General features: G+C 43.8%; 1 protein-coding gene across 8 annotated transcripts in view; it reads right to left on the bottom strand.

Moving 5' to 3' along the window:
- The window catches only part of LOC132394075 (transducin-like enhancer protein 4), a 149280-nt gene that overhangs the window by 26030 nt on the left and 98712 nt on the right, over positions 1 to 24538 (bottom strand). For all 8 annotated transcript variants that reach the window (XM_059969781.1, XM_059969776.1, XM_059969777.1 and 5 more), the window contains 4 exons: positions 16961 to 17080; positions 11855 to 11908; positions 3410 to 3562; positions 2697 to 2829 (listed from right to left, as the gene is read on the bottom strand). In XM_059969781.1, coding sequence (XP_059825764.1) covers positions 2697 to 2829; positions 3410 to 3562; positions 11855 to 11908; positions 16961 to 17080 — 460 coding nt within the window. The remainder of the gene's footprint in view (positions 1 to 2696; positions 2830 to 3409; positions 3563 to 11854; positions 11909 to 16960; positions 17081 to 24538) is intronic.

Raw genomic sequence — 24538 nt, 5'->3', positions numbered from 1 at the left:
GAGTGAAGGCGATGTGTCAGTTTGTTATCACCGTGAAGGCCGAGGGAAGAGGGAGGCTGGAACGAGCCGTGGACCATTTGGGGGTTTTTGACGATGCCATACCCCTAGTTTACTGTGACCTGACCGCTCTGGGGACTAAACAGTTGCCGGAACTGAGTCCGGGGGAAGTGGCAACTGCTCAGCAAAATGACCCGGGCATTGGCACAGTGTGGAGAGCGGTCGAGAAGGGGGATGGGGCGTTGGCTGAGAAGGCGAAACACCCATGCGTGCCTCTGTTGTTGAAGGAGTGGTCTCGGTTGAAGTTAAAGAACAAAATCTTGTACCGGGTAACGACACCTCCGGCCAACCCCACTGTTGGCAACTGGTCCTGCCGGAGGAGTATCGCCAGGCTGTACTCCAGGCCTTACATGATGATTCTGGACATTTGGGGGTGGAAAAGACATATGGATTACTCAAAGACCGGTTCTACTGGCCCCGGATGAGGGGGGACGTCGAAGAATACTGTAGGGGATGCCATTGTTGCATCCAGAGGAAGACCCTGCCAGCGTTGGCGGCTCCACTGTCGCACTTGCAGAGTGCGGGACCTCTGGACCTGGTATGTATGGATTTCCTGTCGATTGAGCCTGACACCAGCAACACCGTGAATGTATTAGTCATCACCGATCATTACACTCGCTATGCTCAGGCATTTCCCACCAAGGATCAGAAGGCGACGACAGTGGCGAAGGTGTTATGGGAGAAGTATTTTGTGCATTACGGCCTTCCCAGGCGAATCCATAGTGATCAGGGGCGGGACTTTGAGAGCCGCCTTATCCAGGAATTACTGACTATGCTTGGGGTTGAGAAATCCAGGACTACCCCTTACCACCCACAGGGAGACCCTCAGCCAGAGAGATTCAACAGGACCCTGTTGGATATGCTCGAGACGCTGGAGATTGGGCAGAAAAGCAGGTGGAGTCGTCATATTGGACAATTGGTTCACTGTTACAATTGTATTCGCAATGAGGCTACAGGGTATTCACCCTATTATCTGATGTTCGGGCGGGAAGCGAGGTTGCCCATTGACGTGTGTTTTGGAGGTGGAGTGGGTGAATTCCCCGGGAAGTCCCATCTAAAGTACGTGTCCGACATGAAGAGGGAGTTACAGCGGGCGTACGAGTTGGCCGAGGCGGCGGCTACCAAACAAAATCAGAAGAATAAGATGCGGTATGATCGAAAGGTGAAGTTTGTACAATTATTACCGGGCGACCGGGTCCTTTTACGGAATTTGGGACTCCCTGGTAAGCACAAGTTGGCAAATCGATGGGCGGCCAGCCCCTATGTAATAGAGAGCCAGATGCCGAACCTGCCCGTTTACCAGGTGAAACCTGAGGATGGAAAAGGGCCTATCAAGGTACTCCATAGGAATCACCTGCTGCCACTGGGTCAAGCGGTGCAGGTGGATCAGGAGCCCAAGTGGGAGGTTACGCCCAGTACAAGGACTCTGCGAGGGCGCGGAGAACGGGAAGAGCCCGCTGCTGAAGAGCGGGGACGGGTCCCTCACCCGGGAATGGCTACCGATTCAGAGGAGGACGACTCAGATGAGTGGGTCCTGTTCCCATTCGCTGGTGCTCCAGTACCAGGAGAGGAGGCTCCTGGCCCTTCCCATACTGAATTGGGTGAGAGGAGGGAAGGTCTTGAGGGTCAGATGGAGAGGCAGCCTACATTGGTGGGAGAGAGGGTGGAACCCGAGCGTGAGCCGGAGAGATCTCAGGCGAGGGAGGACCCCTGTGAGGAAAGGGGTGCGGGTCTGTCAGGTAGACCTGGGGTGTCCGAGACAGTGGGTTCGCAGGTGACGAGGGAGCCCAGTGGGGCAGAAGGGGTATGGAGATCTCAGAGGATTAGGCGCCCCCCGGAGCGGTTGACATATGTGGTACCGGGAGAACCGAGTGTGATTTCTACTGTTCTGGGTAGTTATGTCACTGCTTTCTGCACCTGGGTTGGGTTTTATGTGTTGCAAGAAGCTTTGGGGACCTCTAGTAATGCCATGAGGGCATGACATTTGCTGGTGGGGAGAGAATGTACAATGTCCTGGGTATGTTACTCAAAATGGCCTCTTTGGTTTGTTACAAGTAGGAATGTTTCTTTGTCGGATAAGTGCTTCTCTCGCCGTTGTTTCACTTTAGAATGGCTGATATGGTAATTGTATTCATTTGTTAATCAATGGGGAATGTCATTGGTGTCTTGTGACGCTGGGAACTTGGGGGAGGGGTTTTCGCGGTTTTTTTTGGAGAGGCCGAGGAAGACGCTGAGGAAGGTGGACGTGTGCTGGACTGCTCGTAAGACCACCGGGGTGGTCCCAGGTGCGACGGCCGGATGGGTCGATTGGTTCGTTGATTGAGCTCCAACGAGTGCACTAAACAGACTGAACTTTGATAAGTTGGCGCCTTTTGTTTTTTTCCTTGTATATATATTGTATTGCCTACTATTTTTTTAATTTTAGTAAACTCTTTAAAGTGTATTTCATAACGGTATTTGTTGTGGATTTGATACTGTTGGCGGGCGCGAGGCATTAACTCGATTCTCACAGCACCTGCGTGTACGGGAGGTGGGTTGGAGAGTGGCTGGATCTCCTTTTTCCCCTAGACCTATACCAGCCTGTTGGGTAAGGGTTACACGCTATACAAAGTCAATTATTTATAAAAACTATTTACTACCTATTGGATCAATTCCTGGTGGTTTGCCAGAGATGGGCCTCAATCCTGGAGTGGAATTACTTCCTGGAGTTGAAGCATCTGATCGTGGAGTTGGAGTGTTGGACTTTGGCACAGGAGTAGTTGATTTTTCATTCTGCACATAAGCAGTAAGTGGCTTTGTCAATACTGCAACTACAAAACTGCACATCATAATTCACCAGAAATTACCACTGTAATATCTGAATATTACCAACAACCAATAGTTTAATAATACCAATGATGTAACTAGGCTGAGATCAATACAGAATTATTTGGTAACTAAATAAGATACAATTTTATTTCGAAAGAATTCAAGATCTTTCCAGTCTGCATGAATTCCAGACTTGCATGCTACACTTTTTGGTAGTAGCTGATCTGATCAAGGGGCTATATCAGAAGCAGTAACTTCCTACACAGATACTGATCAATTTAACATGCAATTTCAGTAATTTTTCTTTCTGATTCAGATTTGTAGTTCTGCTATTTTCCAAAGATTATATATTTAACTTGTTACTAAAAGTCACTAACATCTACAGTAAATTAATATTGGCAAGTTATATCCTGTCATGAGCTTGTCTTGATTTAACCAGGAAAATAATGACTGAAAAATACAATTTTACTAAATAGAATGCATCTCTATTAGCACTACTAAGCTGCAAATGAAGAATTTCTAGAGGTATACATAAATTACTCACAAGACTCATTTCTTTGGACTTTGTAGAAGGAGTACTACTAGAAGAAGCAATGGAAGCTGGGCTTATAGGTGCATCCTTTTTTAAGAGGCGAGATTTATCTAAACCATTTTCTCGTGGTGAGTGAGGTGGACTACCTCTTGGTGAAGTGGGATCCTAAACAAGAAACACAAAATTTTGAGTGCATATTTCAAACCAAGAATTAGAGTACAGTGCTATACTTGAAGGCGTATACAAACTGTCTACATCACAGCTGATAACTTAGATGCAAGTTAATTTTCAACAGATATGCAACAATCACACCAAATTCATTAAACCTCATGTAAATGCTGTAGAGCAATACAGAACTCGCCACTAATTTTATCTCTGAAGATTCAAGCTTGATATCCGAAACAATGAAGAAGCAAGTTCTGTTTATCCTGCTAACAAACTTCAAGCAATAAATTGGCCAAAACATAACTGGGCGACACACAGAGAACCACAAGCAACAACCTCATTGTGACATCCGTGTCTGCCCACGACAGTGCAGTGGTGAATGATGGAGAGTAGAAATCATAGTTAGGAACCACCAGCGTAAGCAAGACCCAATTTTCAAATTACTATTTAAGTTTTAACAAGCAGCAATCAGTTTTGAGATCACAAAGTACAGCTTTGTAAACAAAGATCACTTTCTATTAAAGCAGTGCTTAATTTATTACACATTCTGGTTAGCCACTTGGCATAAATTATTTGAATATTGATCACTGTTCTCATAGATAATTAGTTCCTCAGTGTACACGTATAATGTAGATACAATTGTTCAATATTGGGACAAAACAAATGTAACCTATCACAAAACTGGCCACCATAAGACATCTGAGATAAAGGGCTGTGTTAATTGGATTCCAGGCAGCCCCTGGAGAGAAGCACCGGAACTTCAAGCCATGGCCAACAAAGGAGAGTAGAATAAGGAAGAATGTTCTAGCCAACAAAGGTTTTAATACTATTGAAGAAATTTAAATGCTCTCCATCTGTACTTGCACACTGGAATATGGGGTAGTTCCAGTTGACTAGCTTGCCACCTAGGCTCCCCAGAAATGGTCCTTTGATGACACAACAGCAGAACACTCCATGAGAATTGCAGAGAGATTTTTCTGCCTAACCTGCCCATATATCTACCTGTAATGTACAAAGATCTGTTACATTAATGGCTCTTCAATATGATTGATGGTTTATTATCATTGGCATGCACTGTAAAATTTGTTGCTATATGGCAGTGGATTAAAAAAAAAGATTTAAAAATTACTATAAGTTGTAATAATAAAATGAAATAAATAGATTGTGTTCATACACTGTTCATAAATCAAATGGCGCATGGCCAAGTAGTTAAGCAATTGATCTAGTGATCTGAAGGTCGCTAGTTCAAGCCTTAGCTAAGGCAACGTGTTGTGTCCCTGAGCAAGGCACATTGCTCTGCGACGACACTGGTGCCAAGCTGTATCGGCCCTTGCCCTTCCCTTGGGCACCATCGGTGGCGTGGAGAGGGGAGACTTGCAGCATTGGCAATTGCCAGTCTCCCATACAACTCTGCCCAGGCCTGTGCCCTGGAAACTTTCCAAGACACAAATGCGTAGTCTCTCGAGACTAATGGATGCCTATATACTCTATATAGAGGGGAAGAAGCGAAGAAGCGGCTTTCCAAGTCCCCACCTTACTGATGGACTTGGCACCTGAATACTCAGGAGTATTCAGCACCCCCCCACACCACAATCATCATGCAAGTGTATCTCGTTCTTATTGATCAAATCAACTGATCTTGATTTAAAAGACAAGCTTGGTTATATAGTTTGTTAACTTGGTTTTAATAATGTCAATTGACTTCTAGTAGCTCAAGATATTCTGATCTATTGGAATAGTATTTAAAAGTTTCTAACTATTAGTGAGATTTAAAATAAATGATAAAGGTGTTTGATACAGGTGAATTGTTAAAGGGTCATCATACATCCTGAGGAGAGGCTCTGGATTGCTACTTGTAGCCTTTGCCACCACAGGACAGGCACAACAGCAGGGCCCAGGGGACAGGTGAAAACAATGAGCTGAAAATACTAAGTACATCTACCAGAAAAGCTATAGGAGGGTAGGTGGTGTGGAATGGGTATCTGCAAGATTTTACACTTGGAAGATATTCTACATTATCTCCAATATCATTCTTGTTGGAGAATCTGATGCAGGGGGGCATAGTTAAAGAAGACAGATTTGATCTTCCCGTAAGATGGCAGCAGCTCAGATGAAGAGACTTTAACAAGGTCAAACAAAGGTGTTATCATCTTTTTTAAATGTAGCTTTTATGATTGAAAGATCCTGCTGGACATTAACAACCTGAAGTACCACAGGTCTAGCCCTTCAGCAAGTCACTCGTTGGCAGAGAATCTGGCAGAGCTGGACTGGTGCAGACCATGATGTCATCTATGACAGAGGCGTTGGGTGCACCGAAGAGGTGTGCAGACTTAAATTGCTTTTCTGGTGATCGCAAAATCCTGCTGGACATTGGAGATGTGGTATGTTGCAAGTCCAATTCATTGGTTTACTGTGAACAGCTGGTTCGATGGCATATCAGCTGTGTGACCTTGGTCGTAGTGAGTACTAGGCCTCAAGCCCTGGTGCTTGCCTGTTTACAGCCATCCAGGGTGAGGCATCTGAGCCTGGCAGTCCATCAGTATCCATGCATCTATCAGTGCTGCCGCCAGAGTACACACAACTGAAGACAAGCTGTACTGAGTCCGACTGCAGACTACTGCAACATTCATGGACTCAGGAACTTGGACTATTTATACTTTTTGTTGTGTGACTGTATTTTTTTGCCACCTGGCCCTGGAATAATGTTCACAAAATGCTGGTGGAACACAGCAGGCCAGGCAGCATCTATAGGGAGAAGCACTGTCGACGTTTTCGGTCCAAGACCCTTCATCAGGACTAACTGAAAGGAGAGATACTAAGAGATTTGAAAGTAGTGGAGGGAGGGGGAAATGCGACATGATAGGAGAAGACCAGAGGGGATGGGATGAAGCTAAGAGCTGGAAAGGTGATTGGTGAAAGTGATACAGAGCTGGAAAAGGGAAAGGATCATGGGACGGGAGGCCTCGAGAGAAAGGAAAGGGGGAGGGGGGAAGCACCAGAGGGAGATGGAGAACAGTCAGGGTGATGGGCAGAGAGAGAGAGAAAAAAAACAACTAAATATGTCAGGGATGGGGTAAGAAGGGGAGGAGGGGCATTAACGGAAGTTAGAGAAGTCAATGTTCATGCCATCAGGTTGGAGGCTACCCAGCCGGTATATAAAGTGTTGTTCCTCCAACCTGAGTGAGGATTCATCTTGACAGTAGAGGAGGCCATGGATAGACATATCAGAATGGGAATGGGACGTGGAATTAAAATGTGTGGCCACTGGGAGATCCTGCTTTCTCTGGCGGACTGAGCGTAGATGTTCAGCGAAACGGTCCCCCTCTTTTCCTTCGCTACATCAACGACTGCATTGGCACTACCCCTGCACGCATGCTGAGCTCGTTGACTTCATTAACTCTGCCTCCAACTTTCACCCTGCCCTCAAATTTACCTGGTCCATTTCTGACACCTCCCTCCCCTTTCTTGATCTTTCTATCTCCATCTTTGGAGACGGCTTATCTACTGATATCTACTATAAGCCTACAGACTCTCACAGCTACCTGGACTATTCCTCTTCCCACCCTGTCTCTTGCAAAAAGGCTATCCCCTTCTCACAATTCCTCCGTCTCCGCCGCATCTGCTCTCAGGATGAGGCTTTCCATTCCAGGACGAAGGAGATGTCTTCCTTTTTTAAACAAAGGGGCATCCCTTCTTCCACCATCAAATCTGCTCTCAAACGCATCTCTCCCATTTCCCGCACATCAGCTCTCACACCATCCACCCACCACCCCACTCGGGATAGGGTTCCCCTTGTTCTCACCTACCACCCCACCAGCCTCCAGGTCCAACGTATAATTCTCCATAACTTCCGCCACCTCCAACGGGATCCCACTACCAAGCACATCATTCCCTCCCCCCCCCCCCCCATTTCTGCTTTCCGCAGGGATCGCTCCCTCCGCAACTCCCTTGTCCACTCGTCCCCCCCCCATCCCTTCCCACCGATTTCCCTCCTGGCACTTATCCTTGTAAACGGAACAAGTGCTACACCTGCCCTTACACTTCCTCCCTCACCACCATTCAGGGCCCCAGACAGTCCTTCCAGGTGAGGCAACACTTCACCTGTGAGTTGGCTGGTGGGGTATACCGCATCCGGTGCTCCTGGTGTGGCCTTTTATATATTGGTGAGACCCGACACAGACTGGGAGACCATTTCGCTGAACACCTATGCTCGGTCCGAGCATATCCGTCCGAGCTAAGAAAATCTCTTAGTATCTTTCCTTTCAGTTAGTCCTGACGAAGGGTCTCAGCCCGAAATGTCAACAGTGCTTCTCCTTATAGATGCTGCCTGGCCTGCTGCTGTGTTCCACCAGCATTTTGTGTGTGTTGTACAAGTGAGTGTGGTATGACTGAAAAACTTTGGCGTGATTTATGAATCATGGGATTGTTTAGCTCTGTGTAACATGTACTGCATTTGTGATTTACTTTCACCTCATCCATGTTGCAGTTTTGCCAAGTTAGAATCTTATTTATATACTTGAGATGAAAGCAGTTTTAAAATTGTTCAATATCTCAGGTGTTCATAACAGAAAATTGAATGAAAAAAGTCACGATGAAAAGCTAACTCACAGCAGGAGAAAAAAAGGTGGAAAGGTTTAATGTTAGAAATATTAGAGCTGATAACTTTGGCAATTGGAGACTTAGACACTAATCACTGGCCAACTAAAACAAGAGAGGGGAATGGAAAAGAGTGGACAGTTTACTTGATTGCAGGGACACAGACTATGAAGTAATTTGAAAACAAAAATCAGTATTTTCAAAATTTATCAAATATCACAGCTTGTGAGCATAGAATGATGGTCAGTAAGACTTAATGCAGGTTCAGCCTCAGGTAATGGAGTTTCATGTGAGCACAAGCCCTAACAGGATTGATGATCTGAGATAGCCAGTCAAGAAAACATCATAATTGACTTCTAGAGTGAACAGTAAGAAGTTTATCAATACAATCTGATGAAATGTAGCTATTAAACTAAGTGGATTAATGACTAAGAACATGAAGAATTCTAATTTTTGCCACTCTTCACAAATTATGATGAATTTATCCCTCAGTAAATTTTGTTCTCATTTTCTGGATCAAGCTATTGCAGATGATGGAATTCTAAAATAAAAACTAAGTGCAAGGAGTATTATGAACAAAGCGGATGAGCTTAGAGTGTGGATCAGTACTTGGAGCTATAATGTGGTGGCCATTTCAGAGACTTGGATCGCTCAGGGGCAGGAATGGTTACTTCGAGTGCCAGGTTTTAGATGTTTCAGGAAGAACAGGGAGGGAGACAAAAGAGGTGGGGGCATGACGCTGTTGATCAGAGATATGTCACGGCTGCAGAAAAGGTGGACGCCATGGAGGGATTGTCTACAGAGTCTCTGTGGGTGGAAGTTAGGAACAGGAAGAGTTCAATAACTTTACTGGGTGATTTTTATAGACCACCAATAGAAACAGGGGCATTGAGGAGCAGATACAGAGACAGATTCTGGAAAGGTGTAATAATAAGAGGGTTGTCATGGTGGGAGATTTTAATTTCCCAAATATCGATTGGCATGCCCTAGGGTTAAATGGGGTGGAATTTGTTAGGTGTGTTCAAGAAGGTTTCTTGACACAATATGTAGATAAGCCTACAAGAGGAAAGGCTGTACTTGATCTGGCATTGGTAAGTGAACCTGGTCAGGTGTCAGGTCTCTCAGTGGAAGAGCATTTTGGAGATAGTGATCACAATTTTATCTCCTTTACCATAGCACTGGAGAGGGACAGGAAAGGACAATTTAAGAAAGTGTTTAATTCGAGTAAGGGGAAATATGAGGTTATCAGGCAAGAACTTGGAAGCATAAATAGGAAATCGTATGGAAGAAATGTGGCAAATGTTCAGGGGATATTTGCATGGAGTTCTGCATAGGCATTCTCCAATGAGACATGAAAAGGATGGTAGGGTACAAGATCCGTGGTGTAGAAAGGCTCTAGAAAATCTAGTCAAGAAGAAAAGAAGAGCTTATGAAAGGTTCAAAAAACTAGATAATGATAGGAATCTAGAAGATTATAAGGCGAGCAGGAAGGAGCTTAAGAGTGAAATTAGAAGAGCCAGAAGGGGTCATGAGAAGGCAATTGGTGGACAGGATTAAGGAAAATCCCAAGGCATTCTACAAGTATGTGAAGAGCAAGAGGATAAGACCTGAGAGAATAGGACCAATCAAGTGTGATAGAGGAAAAGTGTGTATGGAACCGGAGGGGATAGCAGAGGTATTTAATGAGTACTTCACTTCAGTATTTGCTACGGAAAAGGATCTTGGCGACAGTAGGGATGACTTGCAGTGGACTGAAAAGCTTGAGAATGTAGATTTTAAGAAAGAGGATATGCTGGAGCTTTGGAAAGCATTAAGTTGGATAAGTCACCGGGACCAGACAGGATGTACCCCAGACTACTGTGGGAAACGAGGGAGGAGATTGCTGAGCTTCTGGCGATGATCTTTGCATCATCAATGGGGACGGGAGAAGTTCTAGAGGATTGGAGGCTTGCGGATGTTGTTCCTTTATTCAAGAAAGGGAGTAGAGATAGCCCAGGAAATTATAGACCAGTGAGTCTTATCTCAGTGGTTGGTAAGTTGATGGAGAAGATCCTGAGAGGCAGGATTTATGAACATTTGGAGAGGTATAATATGAGAGCATGGCTTTCTGAAAAGCAGGTTGTGCCTTATGAACCTGATTGAATTTCTTGAGGATATGACTAAGCAGATTGATGAAGATAGAACCGTAGATGTATTGTATATGGATTTTAGCAAGGTATTTGATAAGGTCCCTCATGCAAGGCTTATTGAGAAACTAAGGAGGCATGGGATCCAAGGGAACATTGCTTTGTGGATCCACAACTGGTTTGCCCACAGAAAGCAAAGAGTGGTTGTAGAAGGGTCATATTCTGCATGGAGATCGGTCACCAGTGGAGTGTCTCAGGGATCTGTTCTGGGACCCTTATTCTTTGTGATTTTTATAAATGACCTGGATGAGGAAGTGGAGGGATGGGTTAGTAAATTTGCTGATGACACAAAGGTTAGGGGTGTTACGGATAGCGTGGAGGGCTGTCAGAGGTTAAGCAGAACACTGATAGGATGCAAAACTGGGCTGAGAAATGGCAGATGGAGTTCAACCCAGATAAGTGTGAGGTAGTTCGTTTTAGTAGGTCAAATATGATGGCAGAATATAGCATTAATGGTAAGACTCTTGGCAGTGTGGAGGATCAGAAGGAACTTGGGGTCCGAGTACTTAGGACGCTCAAAGCAGCTGCGCAGGTTGACTGTGTGGTTAAGGCGGCATACGGTGCAATGGCCTACATCAATTTTGGGATTGAGTTTAAGAGCCGAGAGGTAATGTTGCAGCTATATAGGACCCTGGTCAGACCGCACTTGGAGTACTATGCTCAATTCCGGTCGCCTTAATATAGAAAGGAAGTGGAAACCATAGAAAGGGTGCAGAGGAGATTTACAAGGGTGTTGCCTGGATTGGGGAGCATGCCTTATGAGAATAGGTTGAGAGAGCTCAGTCTTTTCTCCTTGGAGCGGTGGAGGATGAGAGGTGACCTGATTGAGGTGTACAAGATAATGAGAGGCATTGATCATGTGTATAGTCAGAGGCTTTTCCCCAGGGCTGAAATGGCTAGCATGAGAGGGCATAGTTTTAAAGTGCTTGGAAGTAGGTGCAGAGGAGATGTCAGGGGTAAGTTGTTTTTTTTTTTTTACGCAGAGAGTGATGAGTGCGTGGAATGGGCTGCCAGCAGCAATGGTGGAGGTGGAATGATGGGGTCTTTTAAGAGACAGGTACATGGATCTCAGAAAAAATAGAGGGCTATGGGTAACCCTAGGTAATTTCTAAGGTAAGGACATGTACAGCACAGCTTTGTGGGCCGAAGAGCCTGTATTGTGCTGCAGGTTTTCTATGTTTCTAAATGCTCAGTAAAGCATCTGAAGGGGCAGAAATTTGGTTTCTCTCTACTAATTATTTCCAGCATTTGTTTTTTCTTCTAAGTCTCTTTGAATATTTTAAGGTGGTCGTATCCTCAGTCATATTTGAAGACCTCCAGTTTCTATTTTCATAAATGTTCAGTTCATTAAATTATATTTTTAAGGAGATCAAGCTGAAACTTGTAAATCTTAAATGGGAGTTCAACAATACAGCAAGAAAATCTGCAGGATGATATGAATGCATCAAATAGTGCGTTAAATGCCAATGACCTGTAAATCGTTAAACTCGATATTCCAAAATCTACTTACCTCATTGGAAACATCAACAACCAAGTTGTCATCGCTCTTCTCTCCATCACTATCCTAGAAAATATATAGAAACAATAATAATTTTACGTTTTAATGCGATTAATATACAAATTTTAACTGAATTCAGAAAATTCCCCAAAATACTAGAAGTAAATACAATCAATGCATTTGGAGATGGTTATATAATATTTTATATCAGTTAAGCTGGAATCCACCACAGCCAAAAGCTAGACGAGACAAAAACTGGAGACCACAACCAGACCTAATAATAATGTCACTGCATTACTATCTTAGGATATGAGGCATCCTTTGTCAAATTAGTTCAGCCCAGCTCAGATCATTCCTGAGTTAATATGATAAGACACACAACTGCAAAATGGAGGGGGTGGAGAGGGAAATAACATCACACTAGCTGCAATGTGAGGGGGTCTTTTGGGCATTGGTGGAAATAAGCTCCATTGTTAAAAGGGCTTCATTCTTCATACAAGGACTGGACTAAGGATTTTTAAGTATAAGTAACTGACATTAAATGCTCAGAAACTCATATTTCTCTATACAAATACAGACTATTCCTTAAAAGGAATAAGTGGTGGTGATGGTGGAACGGTGATGGAGAAGGAAGTAACAAATACTTATGCTGATATGCTGATAGTAATACGTATTCCCACAATAAAAAAGGCAAATTTTCAGTTGACCCAGGTTCAAATCTCATCTCCGAGCGTGCTTCTTTCAGTGGAGCACTGGGCACAGTGTTTAGCCAGACACCCAGCTCCCATCATATTTAGCCTACTGGAATGTAACATAATACTGAGTTAACATGAGATATCTGTTTCGCTAATGTAATGGATTTGACAGCCCATGACACTTCAATCAAAACTCACTGTTATAAACATTTTCTTTCCATTTGCAAAGCAAAAATACTAAACGATACTCCTAAAACAATTAAGTATTATTTAAAAACTAAATTAATTAAAATTGGAAAATTAGCTCTACTTGCCATTCTCCTGGAACTGAATTCATTCCTTTAATTTGGCTGGGTCTCCTGTACTCATGCCAGGTCTAACCCTTTGCAAGCTCCACGATCAGATTTCTTAGCCTGAGAACTGGGACGCGTGGAGAGGTTTGGGTGCCCCATTGAATGGTGGAGTAGAGAGGCAGCCAGCAGTACAGCTGACAGGGCAGAAGATGCTGCCACTGGCCTAAGTTTGTGCCAACACTGGCTGGCAAGGCCTCCATTAAAGACACAAAGGAACACTCTGGCACAAAAGCTGGTTATGAGAGTGGAAGATTGTCGCTATTATGTTAATACACCTCACTATCAGATTGATATAATTTGCTGCTAGATTGCATACTGTAGGAGTGTCACAAGTGTAATTACTTCTAACGTACACTTTATTCCCCCGTCAGCAAATGGTGGTGTTGTATGTATGTAAAAACCCCGGCCCCAAAAAATGTAATGACATACAATGTAACATGTAACATACATGATGATCTTAACCCTTAACAGTCTGGGAGAATTCTGCCTGATGAAATTAAGGAGTTTCTACCCACAGCTCCCCAGAATTCAGCCTATCAGACAAAATCAAACGAGCAGGGGCTCACAAAACTTGGCAAAACCTACTCCTGCCTTCACAGACAAGAAGATCAGTCAATGTCAGGGGATCTGGAGGTGGGAGGCTTGCCCTCTGTGGGGGCTGTGTCACTTCCACTGGACAGTCCAGGTCCAAATGGGCAGGCTTGAGACGATTCACAGAAACACTGTCCGGGATACCTCTGAACTCCAGCATAAATAACTTATCCCAACACGTGGAACGGGCCATCGTAAAACAGCCACAGGGGACCACGATGTCCGTCATGACATATATTTCGCCTCCCGCAAACCCGTCAACAGGAGCGACTGCGGCAGCCATGCTCTGTCATGGGCACTGGAGTGAAAGTTTTGGCACTGTCCATAAAACAGACTGCTGCTTCAAGGCAAATCATGGGACTGTGGATGTTGGGAGACCTTCCCCCGGCACCCACAGGAGTTGACTGAAAACAAGCTCCACAGAAGAGGGCTGAAGGTTCGCCTTTGGGGTCGTCCTCAGGCCCAACATGACCCACGGCAGTCTGTCTACCCATCAACCATCACTGAGGCATGCATGCAGAGTGGTTTTCATTGAACAATGGAACCGCTCTCACAGGTCATTGGCCTGAGGGTGATAAGCCATGGTCCGGTGCAGTATGACCCCCAGATCACGGACAACAGCACACCAACACTCGAACATAAACTGCGTCCCTCGGTCTGAAGAGGTATCTAATGGGACGCCGAACTGACTGATCCACGAGCCAACGAACGCTCGCACCACCTCCATGGCTGAAATGGAAGACAGCGGCACTGCCTCCGGCCAACGCGCGGTCCTATCAACGATGGTGAGGAGGTGAGTAAACCTGCGGGACAGGGGCAATGGGCCAACCAAATCCACATTCGTGTGGTCGAAGCACCGCTCAGGGACCATGAAAGGAGCCTGAGGAGCCTTGATGTGTTGATGTACCTTCGTGCGTTGACCCGCCAAACAAACACTAGCCCAGTCCCTGACGTCCTTCCTAAGCCCGTGCCATACAAACTTTACTGTCACCAGTTTCTGTGCTGCCTCTCCGGTCTGGGTGAGAAAGCCCGTGGACCGCATTGAAAACGCACCACCACCAGCTCGCTAGCACAACCGGCCTGGGTCACCCGTTGATACATCACACGGTAGTGAAACGCCACTGCCACCGAAAGCAGCAACACCCACCAATTTCTACCCTGTGTCTGCCGAACACAGCACCTGCACCATCTGAGCGTAGTCCACACCCAAAAGGACAGCATCAGTGAAGGACTGGAACAGGCAGTCAGCCACGAGTTCACACTTCCCCTCGACATGGTGAACTCTGAAATAAAAGGAAGATGGCGCTGCTGCTGAGCAGATCAAGGTTCAGAGACTCTAGCCATGGCGAATGTTAGGGGCTTATGATCCACAGAAGCTGTAAGTGGATGGCCCTCTAGGAGGAAGTGAAAATGCCACACTGCCAAGTACAGGCCGAGAAACTTACAGTTGAATGTGCTGTACTTGCGCTCAAGGGAACAAAGCTGACAGGTAAAAAAGGCGAGAGGCCGCCAAACGTCATTGACCAATTGCTCGTTCACCATGCTGACCGTGTAATCTGATGTGTCCATGGTGAGAGCAATCGGTGAGTCAGAGAGTGTTTGCACCAGCAGCTTTGCATTAGACAATGTCTGCTTAGTGTCCAACAATGGCCTGGATCTTTCCTCCATCCACTCAACTGCATGCTTGGCCACTTCGTCCTTCAGGGCCTTGTCGAAGGGGTGTATGAGCAGAGCCACTTTGGGGTCAAAACAATGATAAAGGTTCACCATGACCAAAAACTCCTGCAGGGCCTTGACGGTAACTGGCCGGGGAAATGCTTAACAGCCTCAACTTTAGCCAGCAGGGGAACTGCATCGACGTGGAATCTGAAGAAATTGACCATGACAGTCCAAACTGGCACTTCACTGGGTTGACGATAAGACTGTGCTAAGGTGTTCGAAAAGGGTTCTCAAGCGCAAGAGATGTTTGTCCCCAGAAGAGCTGGCTACCAAAATGTCATCTAAGTAAACAAACAGGAATAGCAAATCCCTGAGATCACTGTCCATGATACGCTGAAAGGCTTGGGCCACGTTCTTTAACCCGAATGACATTCAAAGGAACTCGAATAAAGCAAGCTGTGTAATAACAGCGGTTTTAGGAATGTCACTTGAGCGGACGAGGAGCTGGTGATAACCATGAACAAGGCCCAACTTCAAGAAAATAAATTTCCCTGCCCGGCGGGCCGAGGGATCCTGGATGTGCAGGATTGGGTATCGGTCAGGGGTCGTAGCATCATTCAGGCTATAGTGATCACCACGTGGATGCCATCCGCCCCCTAGTTTTTGCACGACGCAGAGAGAGGAGGCCCATGGAGAGGAGGCCTGACGATGCCCAGACTGCTCCATGGCGTCAAACTCAGCTTTGGCAATGGCTTGCTTCTCCAGGTCGAGGCACCTGGCACGGGCATGAATGGGCAAGCCGGTGGCAAGGATCTGGTGCTCCACCCCAGAGGAGGTGGTGGCGGTCTTGGTCGGGTCTGAAGTGCCAGTGGGCTGAGTGTGCCAGAGAGGCAGTAGGAAGTCTCTGCGTTGACAAGGCGCCAGCTCGGGACATAAACGGGTAGTCTGTTTGTGCGAGAGGATGTTGGCTCCCAGCAGGGGTGTAGACACCACCGCCAACACAAAATTCCAGCAGAACTTCTGCGCCGCTGAAGCACAATGCCATCTGACATTTACCAAAGGTCCAGATGGCGCTGCCGTTCACAGCCTCGAGAGACAGTCCATATTCTCCAGTTCGTATGTCCAATCTCGATGTAGACAGGACTGACACCCAAGTGCCCATGTCACTGAGGAAACAGCGCCCTAAACAGAGTCCATAACAAACAACAAACTACCTGACCTGCCGACACCCACAGCAGTTAACAGGCTTCGGCCATTCCGCTTCCTGGCTCCTTGAACCCGCAGGGTGGGCTGCACTTCTTAGTTCTCGGCCCAAACCTTGCATGGTAGAAACACAGGATGTGAGATGGTCGTTGAGCCGTTGCGATTGTCTCATGTTCAAGTGGCAGCAAAGTGGCGAAATCGTCCAGTTGCACTGTCGCACTGTCTTGGTGACAAAATACACCTTGTCAACCTCTCTTGCTAGAGCCCGGAGGTCTTTTGAGGGGAGAGCCAGCCAGAGCCAACCGCACCTTGCCTGGGTAGCTGTTGCAGGAAAAGCTCCCTGAAGATGAAACATCTTGTCCCCAAAATGTAGTAACGTACAACGCAACACATAACATACACGGTGATCTTAACCCTTAACAGTCTGGGTGAATTCGACCTAAAGAAATTAAGGAGTCCCCTACAATACTATCATCCTAATGACCCAAAGTCAAAGCTCCTACTTCTGAAGCTAAAGCAAATATTTTTACAGCTTTTAAATTAGAGTTCATAATATGCACAGGAGAGGAAAAATAAATTACAGAATAATTTGTTTAATTACAAATAAAAAGACTCACATAACGCTTTGCTAAATCTTTATCATCTGTCTTCTGCTTCTTACTATCTGAGGAGTAATCATTTGAACTTCTGTGCTTCTCAGCAGCTCTGAAGCTGGCTGATGGAGATACAGAGGAACTCTGAAAAGACAAGTATTCAAATCACAGCTTTCTTCATTAAGGTTTTAATATTCTTTCAATAAATTAATCATTCATAGCAATAAAAGGCACAAAGATCTTGATGGAAACAAAATACTTCCTTTACCGTTTGCTATTTTATCCAAACTACATTAGAAGTACATTTATTTACTTTAGCTTGCAACATTCTTTTGAGTACATACTTCCAATTAACCATGTCGACAGCAGCATATTTATATTAGGAGATATAGTCTGACAGTAAAACTAAGCACAAACTTGCATATTGTAGCTTTTCGCATCTCCCAAAACATATCGGACAGAGAACAGCTCTTGCGTGCATGAATGAAGAACATTCTAACAATGCATGATAATACTTTTATATCTGATTGCAGAGTGATGCAATATTATGTTATCCCCATAACGTTATCCAAAACTTGTTATGCGATTCCTTTTTTCTGTCATGTTCTTCTCATTTAACACTGCTTTTGTCACAGATCTGCATTAGGTATTTTCTTAATACCTCTAGCTGATAGTGTCTGCACCCTTGTCTATGTTCCTACACATTCCCCCACCTGTTCTGCAATTTGCATCAACCCTATTACTCCTTCAAGGTTCTTTGGTTTTGATTTTTTGGCCTGTTGCGCATTGACACACATTGTAGTCAGGTCTTCTGAGCAAAATGATTCATGCTCCAGACTTCAATAAGAAATACATCCATGCTTCGTTAAAATTATGCTCAAAGTTCAGAATAAACTTATTATCAAAGTACATATATTTCACTATAAACAACCATGCAATTAATTTTCTTGCAGGCATACACAATAAATCCAATAACCATAATAGAATTAAATGAAAAACCACACCAAACAGGTGACAACCAGTGTGCAAACTACAAAAGAAATAATAATATTAAAAAATCAGCTCTATATATATATATATATATCAAGAATATGAGATGAAGATTCATTGAAAGTGAGTCCATAGGTTGCTGGAACAGTTTAGCGATGGGGCAAGTGAAGTTATGAGGCTGATGGTTGCGGGGTAGTACCAGTTCCTGAATCTGGTGGCATGAGTCCTGATGGTCCTGTGGCTTCCTCCTGATGGCAGCAGTGAGAAGAGCACATGACCTGGGTGGTGGTAGTGGTGGGAGGGGGGACCCTGATGATAGATACTGCTTCTCTGTGACAATGCTCTGTGTAGATGTGCTCAATGGTGGGGAAGGCTTTACATACGATGAACTGGGCCATATCCACTACTTTTGATAGGATTTTCCGTTCAAGAGCTTTGGTGTTTCTATACCAGGCTGTGATGCAGCCAGTATTCTTACATTCTTTTAATATATTTTAAACTCATTGCATACAAAAACTAGACGTTCTGTACTGTAGACTTTCACACCACATGCAAATTAGTTACTTCGAGAGTAGATTGTGTCTTCCTGGAAAATTAACCCAGCGCTCCCAGATGCAAACTGAATTTGAATGGCAAATAAGGAGAACCACAACGCATTATTTAAAGTACGATTATACAGTAGTAAGTGAACTTCAGAACATCTTAGCCTAATTTTCTGGGCAATTTTGTATAAAAGTGATTTGCATTTCTCTATGTTCCTATAATGCAGGGGCTCCCAACCTGGGGTCCACAGACCCCTCTGTCAATGGTGGGGCCAATGACATAAATAGACATTGAGAACCCCTGCTCTAAAGCAAAAAAATGTCCAAACATTATGTCAAGAATAGTTATGGGCATGCCAAAACTTTTCAAACGGCCTTCCTGGAATCAAAGAATTTCTACTTAATCCAATACACTTTAAAAAAAATTAGAAACAAGGAAAAAAAATTGACTTTTGTAAATCATTAACCACTAAACTAATTTTTCTTTATTTGATTAATTTCGAGTTAGAAATATTTCCTCAGTTGATTCAGTTCCCCCAATGATAAAATGATTCTCACTTCTGTCTCGACCTTCTTGATTAACCTCAATGACCCTAATTAAACTCCAGTAGTTCCTCAACCCGCCACTGAGTTAATAACAAATAAAACTAGGTAATGTTTCTTCTTGGTGCAACTTTCCACCTCCCCATTTCCCCTCATCACTCTCATCCCATCTCCCCCTCTAAACCTATCATTGTTTCACACTAACCTAGAGCTCCAATCAACTTTCACCCACTGCTCACATTCCAAATCAAATAATAAAAAATATACCTCCACTATCTATATATATGCATGACAACAAGCAGTCTCTAATACAATTCTCTATAGTTACCTCAAGGTTATTACTGTTTCCTTAACCTTTTGTTTTGATCCTATTTGCACTGTATCACACTGGGTAATGTGCAATGCTGAATTCCCCAATTATCTAACTATTCAGTATATGTTTAGACTGTACTTGTTAAGAACAGTAGAAGCCCAGTAGCTAGATAGGTCAAAACAGTTTGTATAAACCCTTCACAACAGGAAATGTTGCATTCTATGCCCACTGCTTCAATAAACATAGAGGATCATTTAGTCATACAGAGTGCTTGTTTAGTGGTTTGCATTCTGTGAACCATGAATTAATAGCTTCCTGAATTTTTCCTGTGGGCTGGATGCCTGCACTGAATAGTGATAAGCAACACAATGGTGGTTTCTTGCTACAAATGCAGAGCACAAAAACAGGTCAGGGTCATAAGGAAAAAAATATGCTTTAATGGTAAGCATTTGAAAAATGAATAATGCATTTATCAATTGAAATTAATTCAATGTCTATTTTTGCATAAAAGATTCCTAATGAAGTTATATTAAGACTGACCAAATAGAATTCCACAGGAAAACTGTATAACATTCATACTATGGTCTATTATATAAAACAACTACTACATGTGCAAAGTGCAACATTTCAAGGGGAAAAAATCATTGCAAGATCAGAACACTTGCTTAAGTGATGGTGTTTTCCTTGGTGTGTTTTTGAAGAACATTGGCCACAGCAATTGTGATCTTTGTGCTATGGAGTTCAATCAATGTTGTTATTCGTCATTCCTAGAGTGATTGCTGGCACCCAGAAGCTGTGAAATAATTAAGTAGGCCAAGCAGCCAATCAACAGCAGACAATCACAGGCAACAAGGGAGGGAAAATGTGAGAGAAAACATCACCAGCTATTAAAAACTGATGATATCCTACTAAGATCTTTTTTTTTGGAATCAAAGACTGTCAACTAAATCTGGGAGTCATAACTTACATTTTGATAATAGCTGTGTTTGATTACAAATTGGCTTATTACTTCATAATCCACATGAAAGGATCACACTGCCAAACACACATCACATACAAACACGATTTTCTTTTTTTTAAGTTTCACATCAACAAAAATTAGCTTTAATAACAATTGTGTTGTATTTCCTTAAAACCAAATTACACGAAAGAGGGGGGGGGGGGAATCATCTTTTGTCTTGAATAAATGTATTCAGTATTGCAAGAGGAGGATAAAGGAAAACATATTAGTTGAAGTGTTTTAGTTCTCCTCATGATTTTAGACCAAGATTAATGCCTAGATTCACTAGTAAATTTCTATTCATTTCCCTGCATGATACAAATTAATCTACTAAAGTCCCACTGAGAACAGAGTTAGGCTAACTCCCTCAAATGTAGAAGATGCTGCCTAGCTAAATCTCACTTCACTTTTCCATTCTGCCAACCACTTAGGGCAGGACCCAAGGGAATCCTGCAGTTTATCCCTCCTCACGCAATGTCACAAGCGCAATTTTGATTAGTCCAATCAGTGCCCAGAGAAGAATAAACTGAAAAGATTAAAACACAGATGTTCATGCATTTCACATGGAGCATGCCCTGTAGCCTGTTACTAAGCAACAAGAGACCACCAATGTGAATTTTATTGTTTTTATAAAATGCAGCACATGGTTTGGAGATGTGATAGTGCAGCTTTTGTTGAACCTCCTTGCCCATCAATATCGTAATAGTATATCTGAAATACATTCACTTACAAAAAATGCTGATAAGTAATTAATTTCCAAATTAAAAAAATGTTTTACCTCTCTACTGCAATTGTTACAGAAAGGAGGATCTTTTTTAAAATACAGACTATATTATACTAATTGCAGTTTGAGTATCAAATACCAATTGCTTTGAAAAATGTGTACATGCATTGATTAACCCAGAAGCAAAATAAATTATCAATATCTATTATAAACCCCTCGATTCCCATGTATATCTTGACTCCACCTCTTCCCACCTTGTCTCCTGTAATAATACCATTCCCTTTTCTCGGTTCCTCTGCTTCCACTGCATCTGTTCCCAGGATGAGGCTTTCCTTTCCTCCACCACTACTGCTGCCCTCACCCATATCTTCTCTATTTCCCACACAGCAACACTCACCCCATCTTCCCACCACCTTATCAGGAATAGAGTTCCTCTTGTTCTCATCCACCACCCACAAGCCTCCACATGATTCTCCACAACTGGTACCCTCTTCCACGGATCCGACCACCAAACACATCTTCATCTCCCCCCACCTCTCACTCTCTCAGTGATTTGCCTGTCCATACATCCCTCCCCACTAATCTCCCTCCTGGCATTTATCCCTGCAAGTGGCAGAAGTGCTACGCCTGCCCACTCACCTCCATTCAGGGCCCCAAATTAAGGCAACACTTCACATGCAAATCTGCCGTGGTCATCAGCTGTTGCTGGTGCAGACGGTGTGGCTCCTCAACACTGGCCAGACCAGACAGAGACTGGGGGGGGGGGGGGGGCTCAGCTCCATGTGCAAAAAGTGGAGTTTCCCCAATGGCCAACCATTTCAATTCCTACCCCCTTTCCTGTTCTGCCATGCCCTCCTTTTCTGACACGATGAGGCCATTCTCAGGTTGGAGGAGAGCACCTCGTATTCCATCTAGGTAGCCTCCAACCTGCGGGCATGAACATTGACTTATCCAACTTCTGGTATTCTTCTTGCTGTACCCTTTCCTCTGCTTCACTTTCCCACTGGCCTCTTACCTCTTCTACTCACCAATCACCCCCCCCCCCGTGCCCCTCCTCCTTCCTTTTCTCCTGTGATCATCCACTCTCCTCCCGTCAGATTCCTTCTTCCTCCAGCCCTTTGCATTTTCCACTTATCACACCCCCCCCCCAGCTTCCAACTTCATCCCCCCTCCCCCGCCTGGCTTGCTCTATCACCTTCTAACTAGTTCTTCCCCCCCCCCTCCACCCACTTTCTCATTCTGACTGCTTCTGCCTTCCTTTCCAGCTATGATGAAGGGTCTCGGCTGAAAGTGTTGATTGTTTATTCATTTCCATAAGTGCTGCCGGACCTCCTGAGATCCGCCAGCATTTGGCGTGTGTTGCTCTGGATTTCCAGCATCTAGAGCAGCTCTTGTGCTTATAAATTATCCCAGCTCTACAAGTGTTTAGTGCCAAGTGGAATATTGTACTAGGAAAGCTGGCTACAAGACAGAACCCAAACACACACATTCTCAACAATATCAATAAACCTTTAATCATCTGGGCAGATATAACAGCTTCACCTTTCCTGCACTTACAACCTCGGCTTTCTCCTCTAATCCATGTAGAATCTGGCAAGCCCAGACCAGCCAGGGGAAACATCACAAATCTCAGAGGACTACAGTAGTTCAAGTGTTGATTTACAGAGGGCAGGCAGAATAGATCAATAGCAGAACAGACTCCATTCATATTCACAGGAGAAAGAGAACATGCTGAGACAATAATTTCCTGGGAAAGCTAAAACCTAATGAGAATTAATTCTGTCCATTTCATTCAGCCAACCAACCCCTTTGTCGGCAACAGCATCCTGATAGAAAAGAAGCCAAGGCCTCTTAATAGGATTTCCATATGATTTCCAACACCTGCTAAAAAGTTATTTGTTTATATTCAGAGAGCGCTACTTGATTCAGACATCTGCTTGTCGTGCAGATATATCTTAGGAAGCAATCTAGAAAGCAGTTTTGTTGCCATGGTAATGTGGATTTTCATTCTGCCCTTTAATGCACACTAAAGTACAGCATTTCCACCCTTGGACTGAAGAGGGAAAATATACTATCTGTAGGATTATTGATCAGTTTCATTCACTCCAACATTTAACATACAGAACGCCGCTTAATTGTTACTGCTCTGTTGAGTGACATTATTAAATTGGACAAATACATCTCTGTAGTCTGTGGTGGATTTAAGCCACGAATATTTTCACTTATTCTACCAACAACTCAGTTACAAGACTTTCAGTGGTTTCAAACAATGAAAGCACCCACACTGGCTTAGCAGAATGTGTACTGGTAAAACTTCAATGGCATAAGAAAATAGTTTAAATAAAGGCGAATACCAAAAAAATATATCAGCTTTACAAAAAACTATAAAAATCTATGACCGAAGAGCCATCAATAAAGCAATGCTTTTTCTACTAATGCCAATTTGATTACTTCACTAAGAGCATTCCTGTGAAGCTACAAGTAACTAAAAAGCCATAAATCAAAGTCTGTAGCAAAATGGATGAACTCCATCCATGTTCAATGTCATCATACGCCAAATAGTCAACGCTAACATTTCAGTCAGATTATAATCTCAAACGGCCTGTGCTCTGGAAGAGGCAACTTCTAATCTCAGAAAAATGGAGATACTAAAATAGAGATGAAGACAGTTTCCTATGTTATGAATACCGAAAAAGAAGTAAACAATAAATTTAAAACTTTTAACACATCTTTGCAAATATCAGCACCAAAATGACACTTAAGGTTAACAGTCTCATATTAATCTCAATGCTTTGATTATCTCAGCCATGGTCAGAATCCACTTTATTCCCAAGCTTATGGTAAATCGTAACCCCTCTATGTGCAATTCCCAATAGTACATCATTCAGACTGTCATGAGAATAGCACCAATTAAGTCAGTTACAGAACTTTTGAGTTTATTATTGCTACCATTACAGCAAAACCAGGCTACTGTAACTACACACACACACACACACACACACACACACACACAATGCTGAATGAGCTCAGCAAGTGAGGTAGCTTTTTGGAGGAGAATACACAGCTGACGTTTCAAGCCGAGACCCATTATCATGATCAGAAAGAAAGAGGCAGAAACCAGAATAAGATGGTAAGGTAGGGAGGGAGAAGAGTACTAGCTAGCAGGTGATAGATGAGGCTAGGTGAGGGGGAAAGTCAGTAGGTGGGAGATGGTAGGTGCATGAGGTAAAGGACTTATGGAGGTACCTAATAGGAGTGAACAATGGACCATGGAAGGAAGGATGAGTGGAACCAGAGGGAGGTTATGGGCAGATGCGGGGAAGAGAAAGGGTGAGGAGGTAATCTGAATGATGAATGGAAAACTAAAGAAGAACAGAGGAAGCAAAGTATTTACTGGAAGTTAAAGATGTTCATGCCATCAGATTAGAGGTTACCCAGACACAATATGAGGTGCTGGGCCACCAACCTAAGTTTGGTCTCATCATTGCAG

The sequence above is a fragment of the Hypanus sabinus genome, chromosome 5, assembly GCF_030144855.1.
Source record: "Hypanus sabinus isolate sHypSab1 chromosome 5, sHypSab1.hap1, whole genome shotgun sequence".
Taxonomy (NCBI): domain Eukaryota; kingdom Metazoa; phylum Chordata; class Chondrichthyes; order Myliobatiformes; family Dasyatidae; genus Hypanus; species Hypanus sabinus.
Note: the sequence above shows the minus strand (reverse complement) of the source record. Positions and strands in the feature narration are given on the sequence as shown.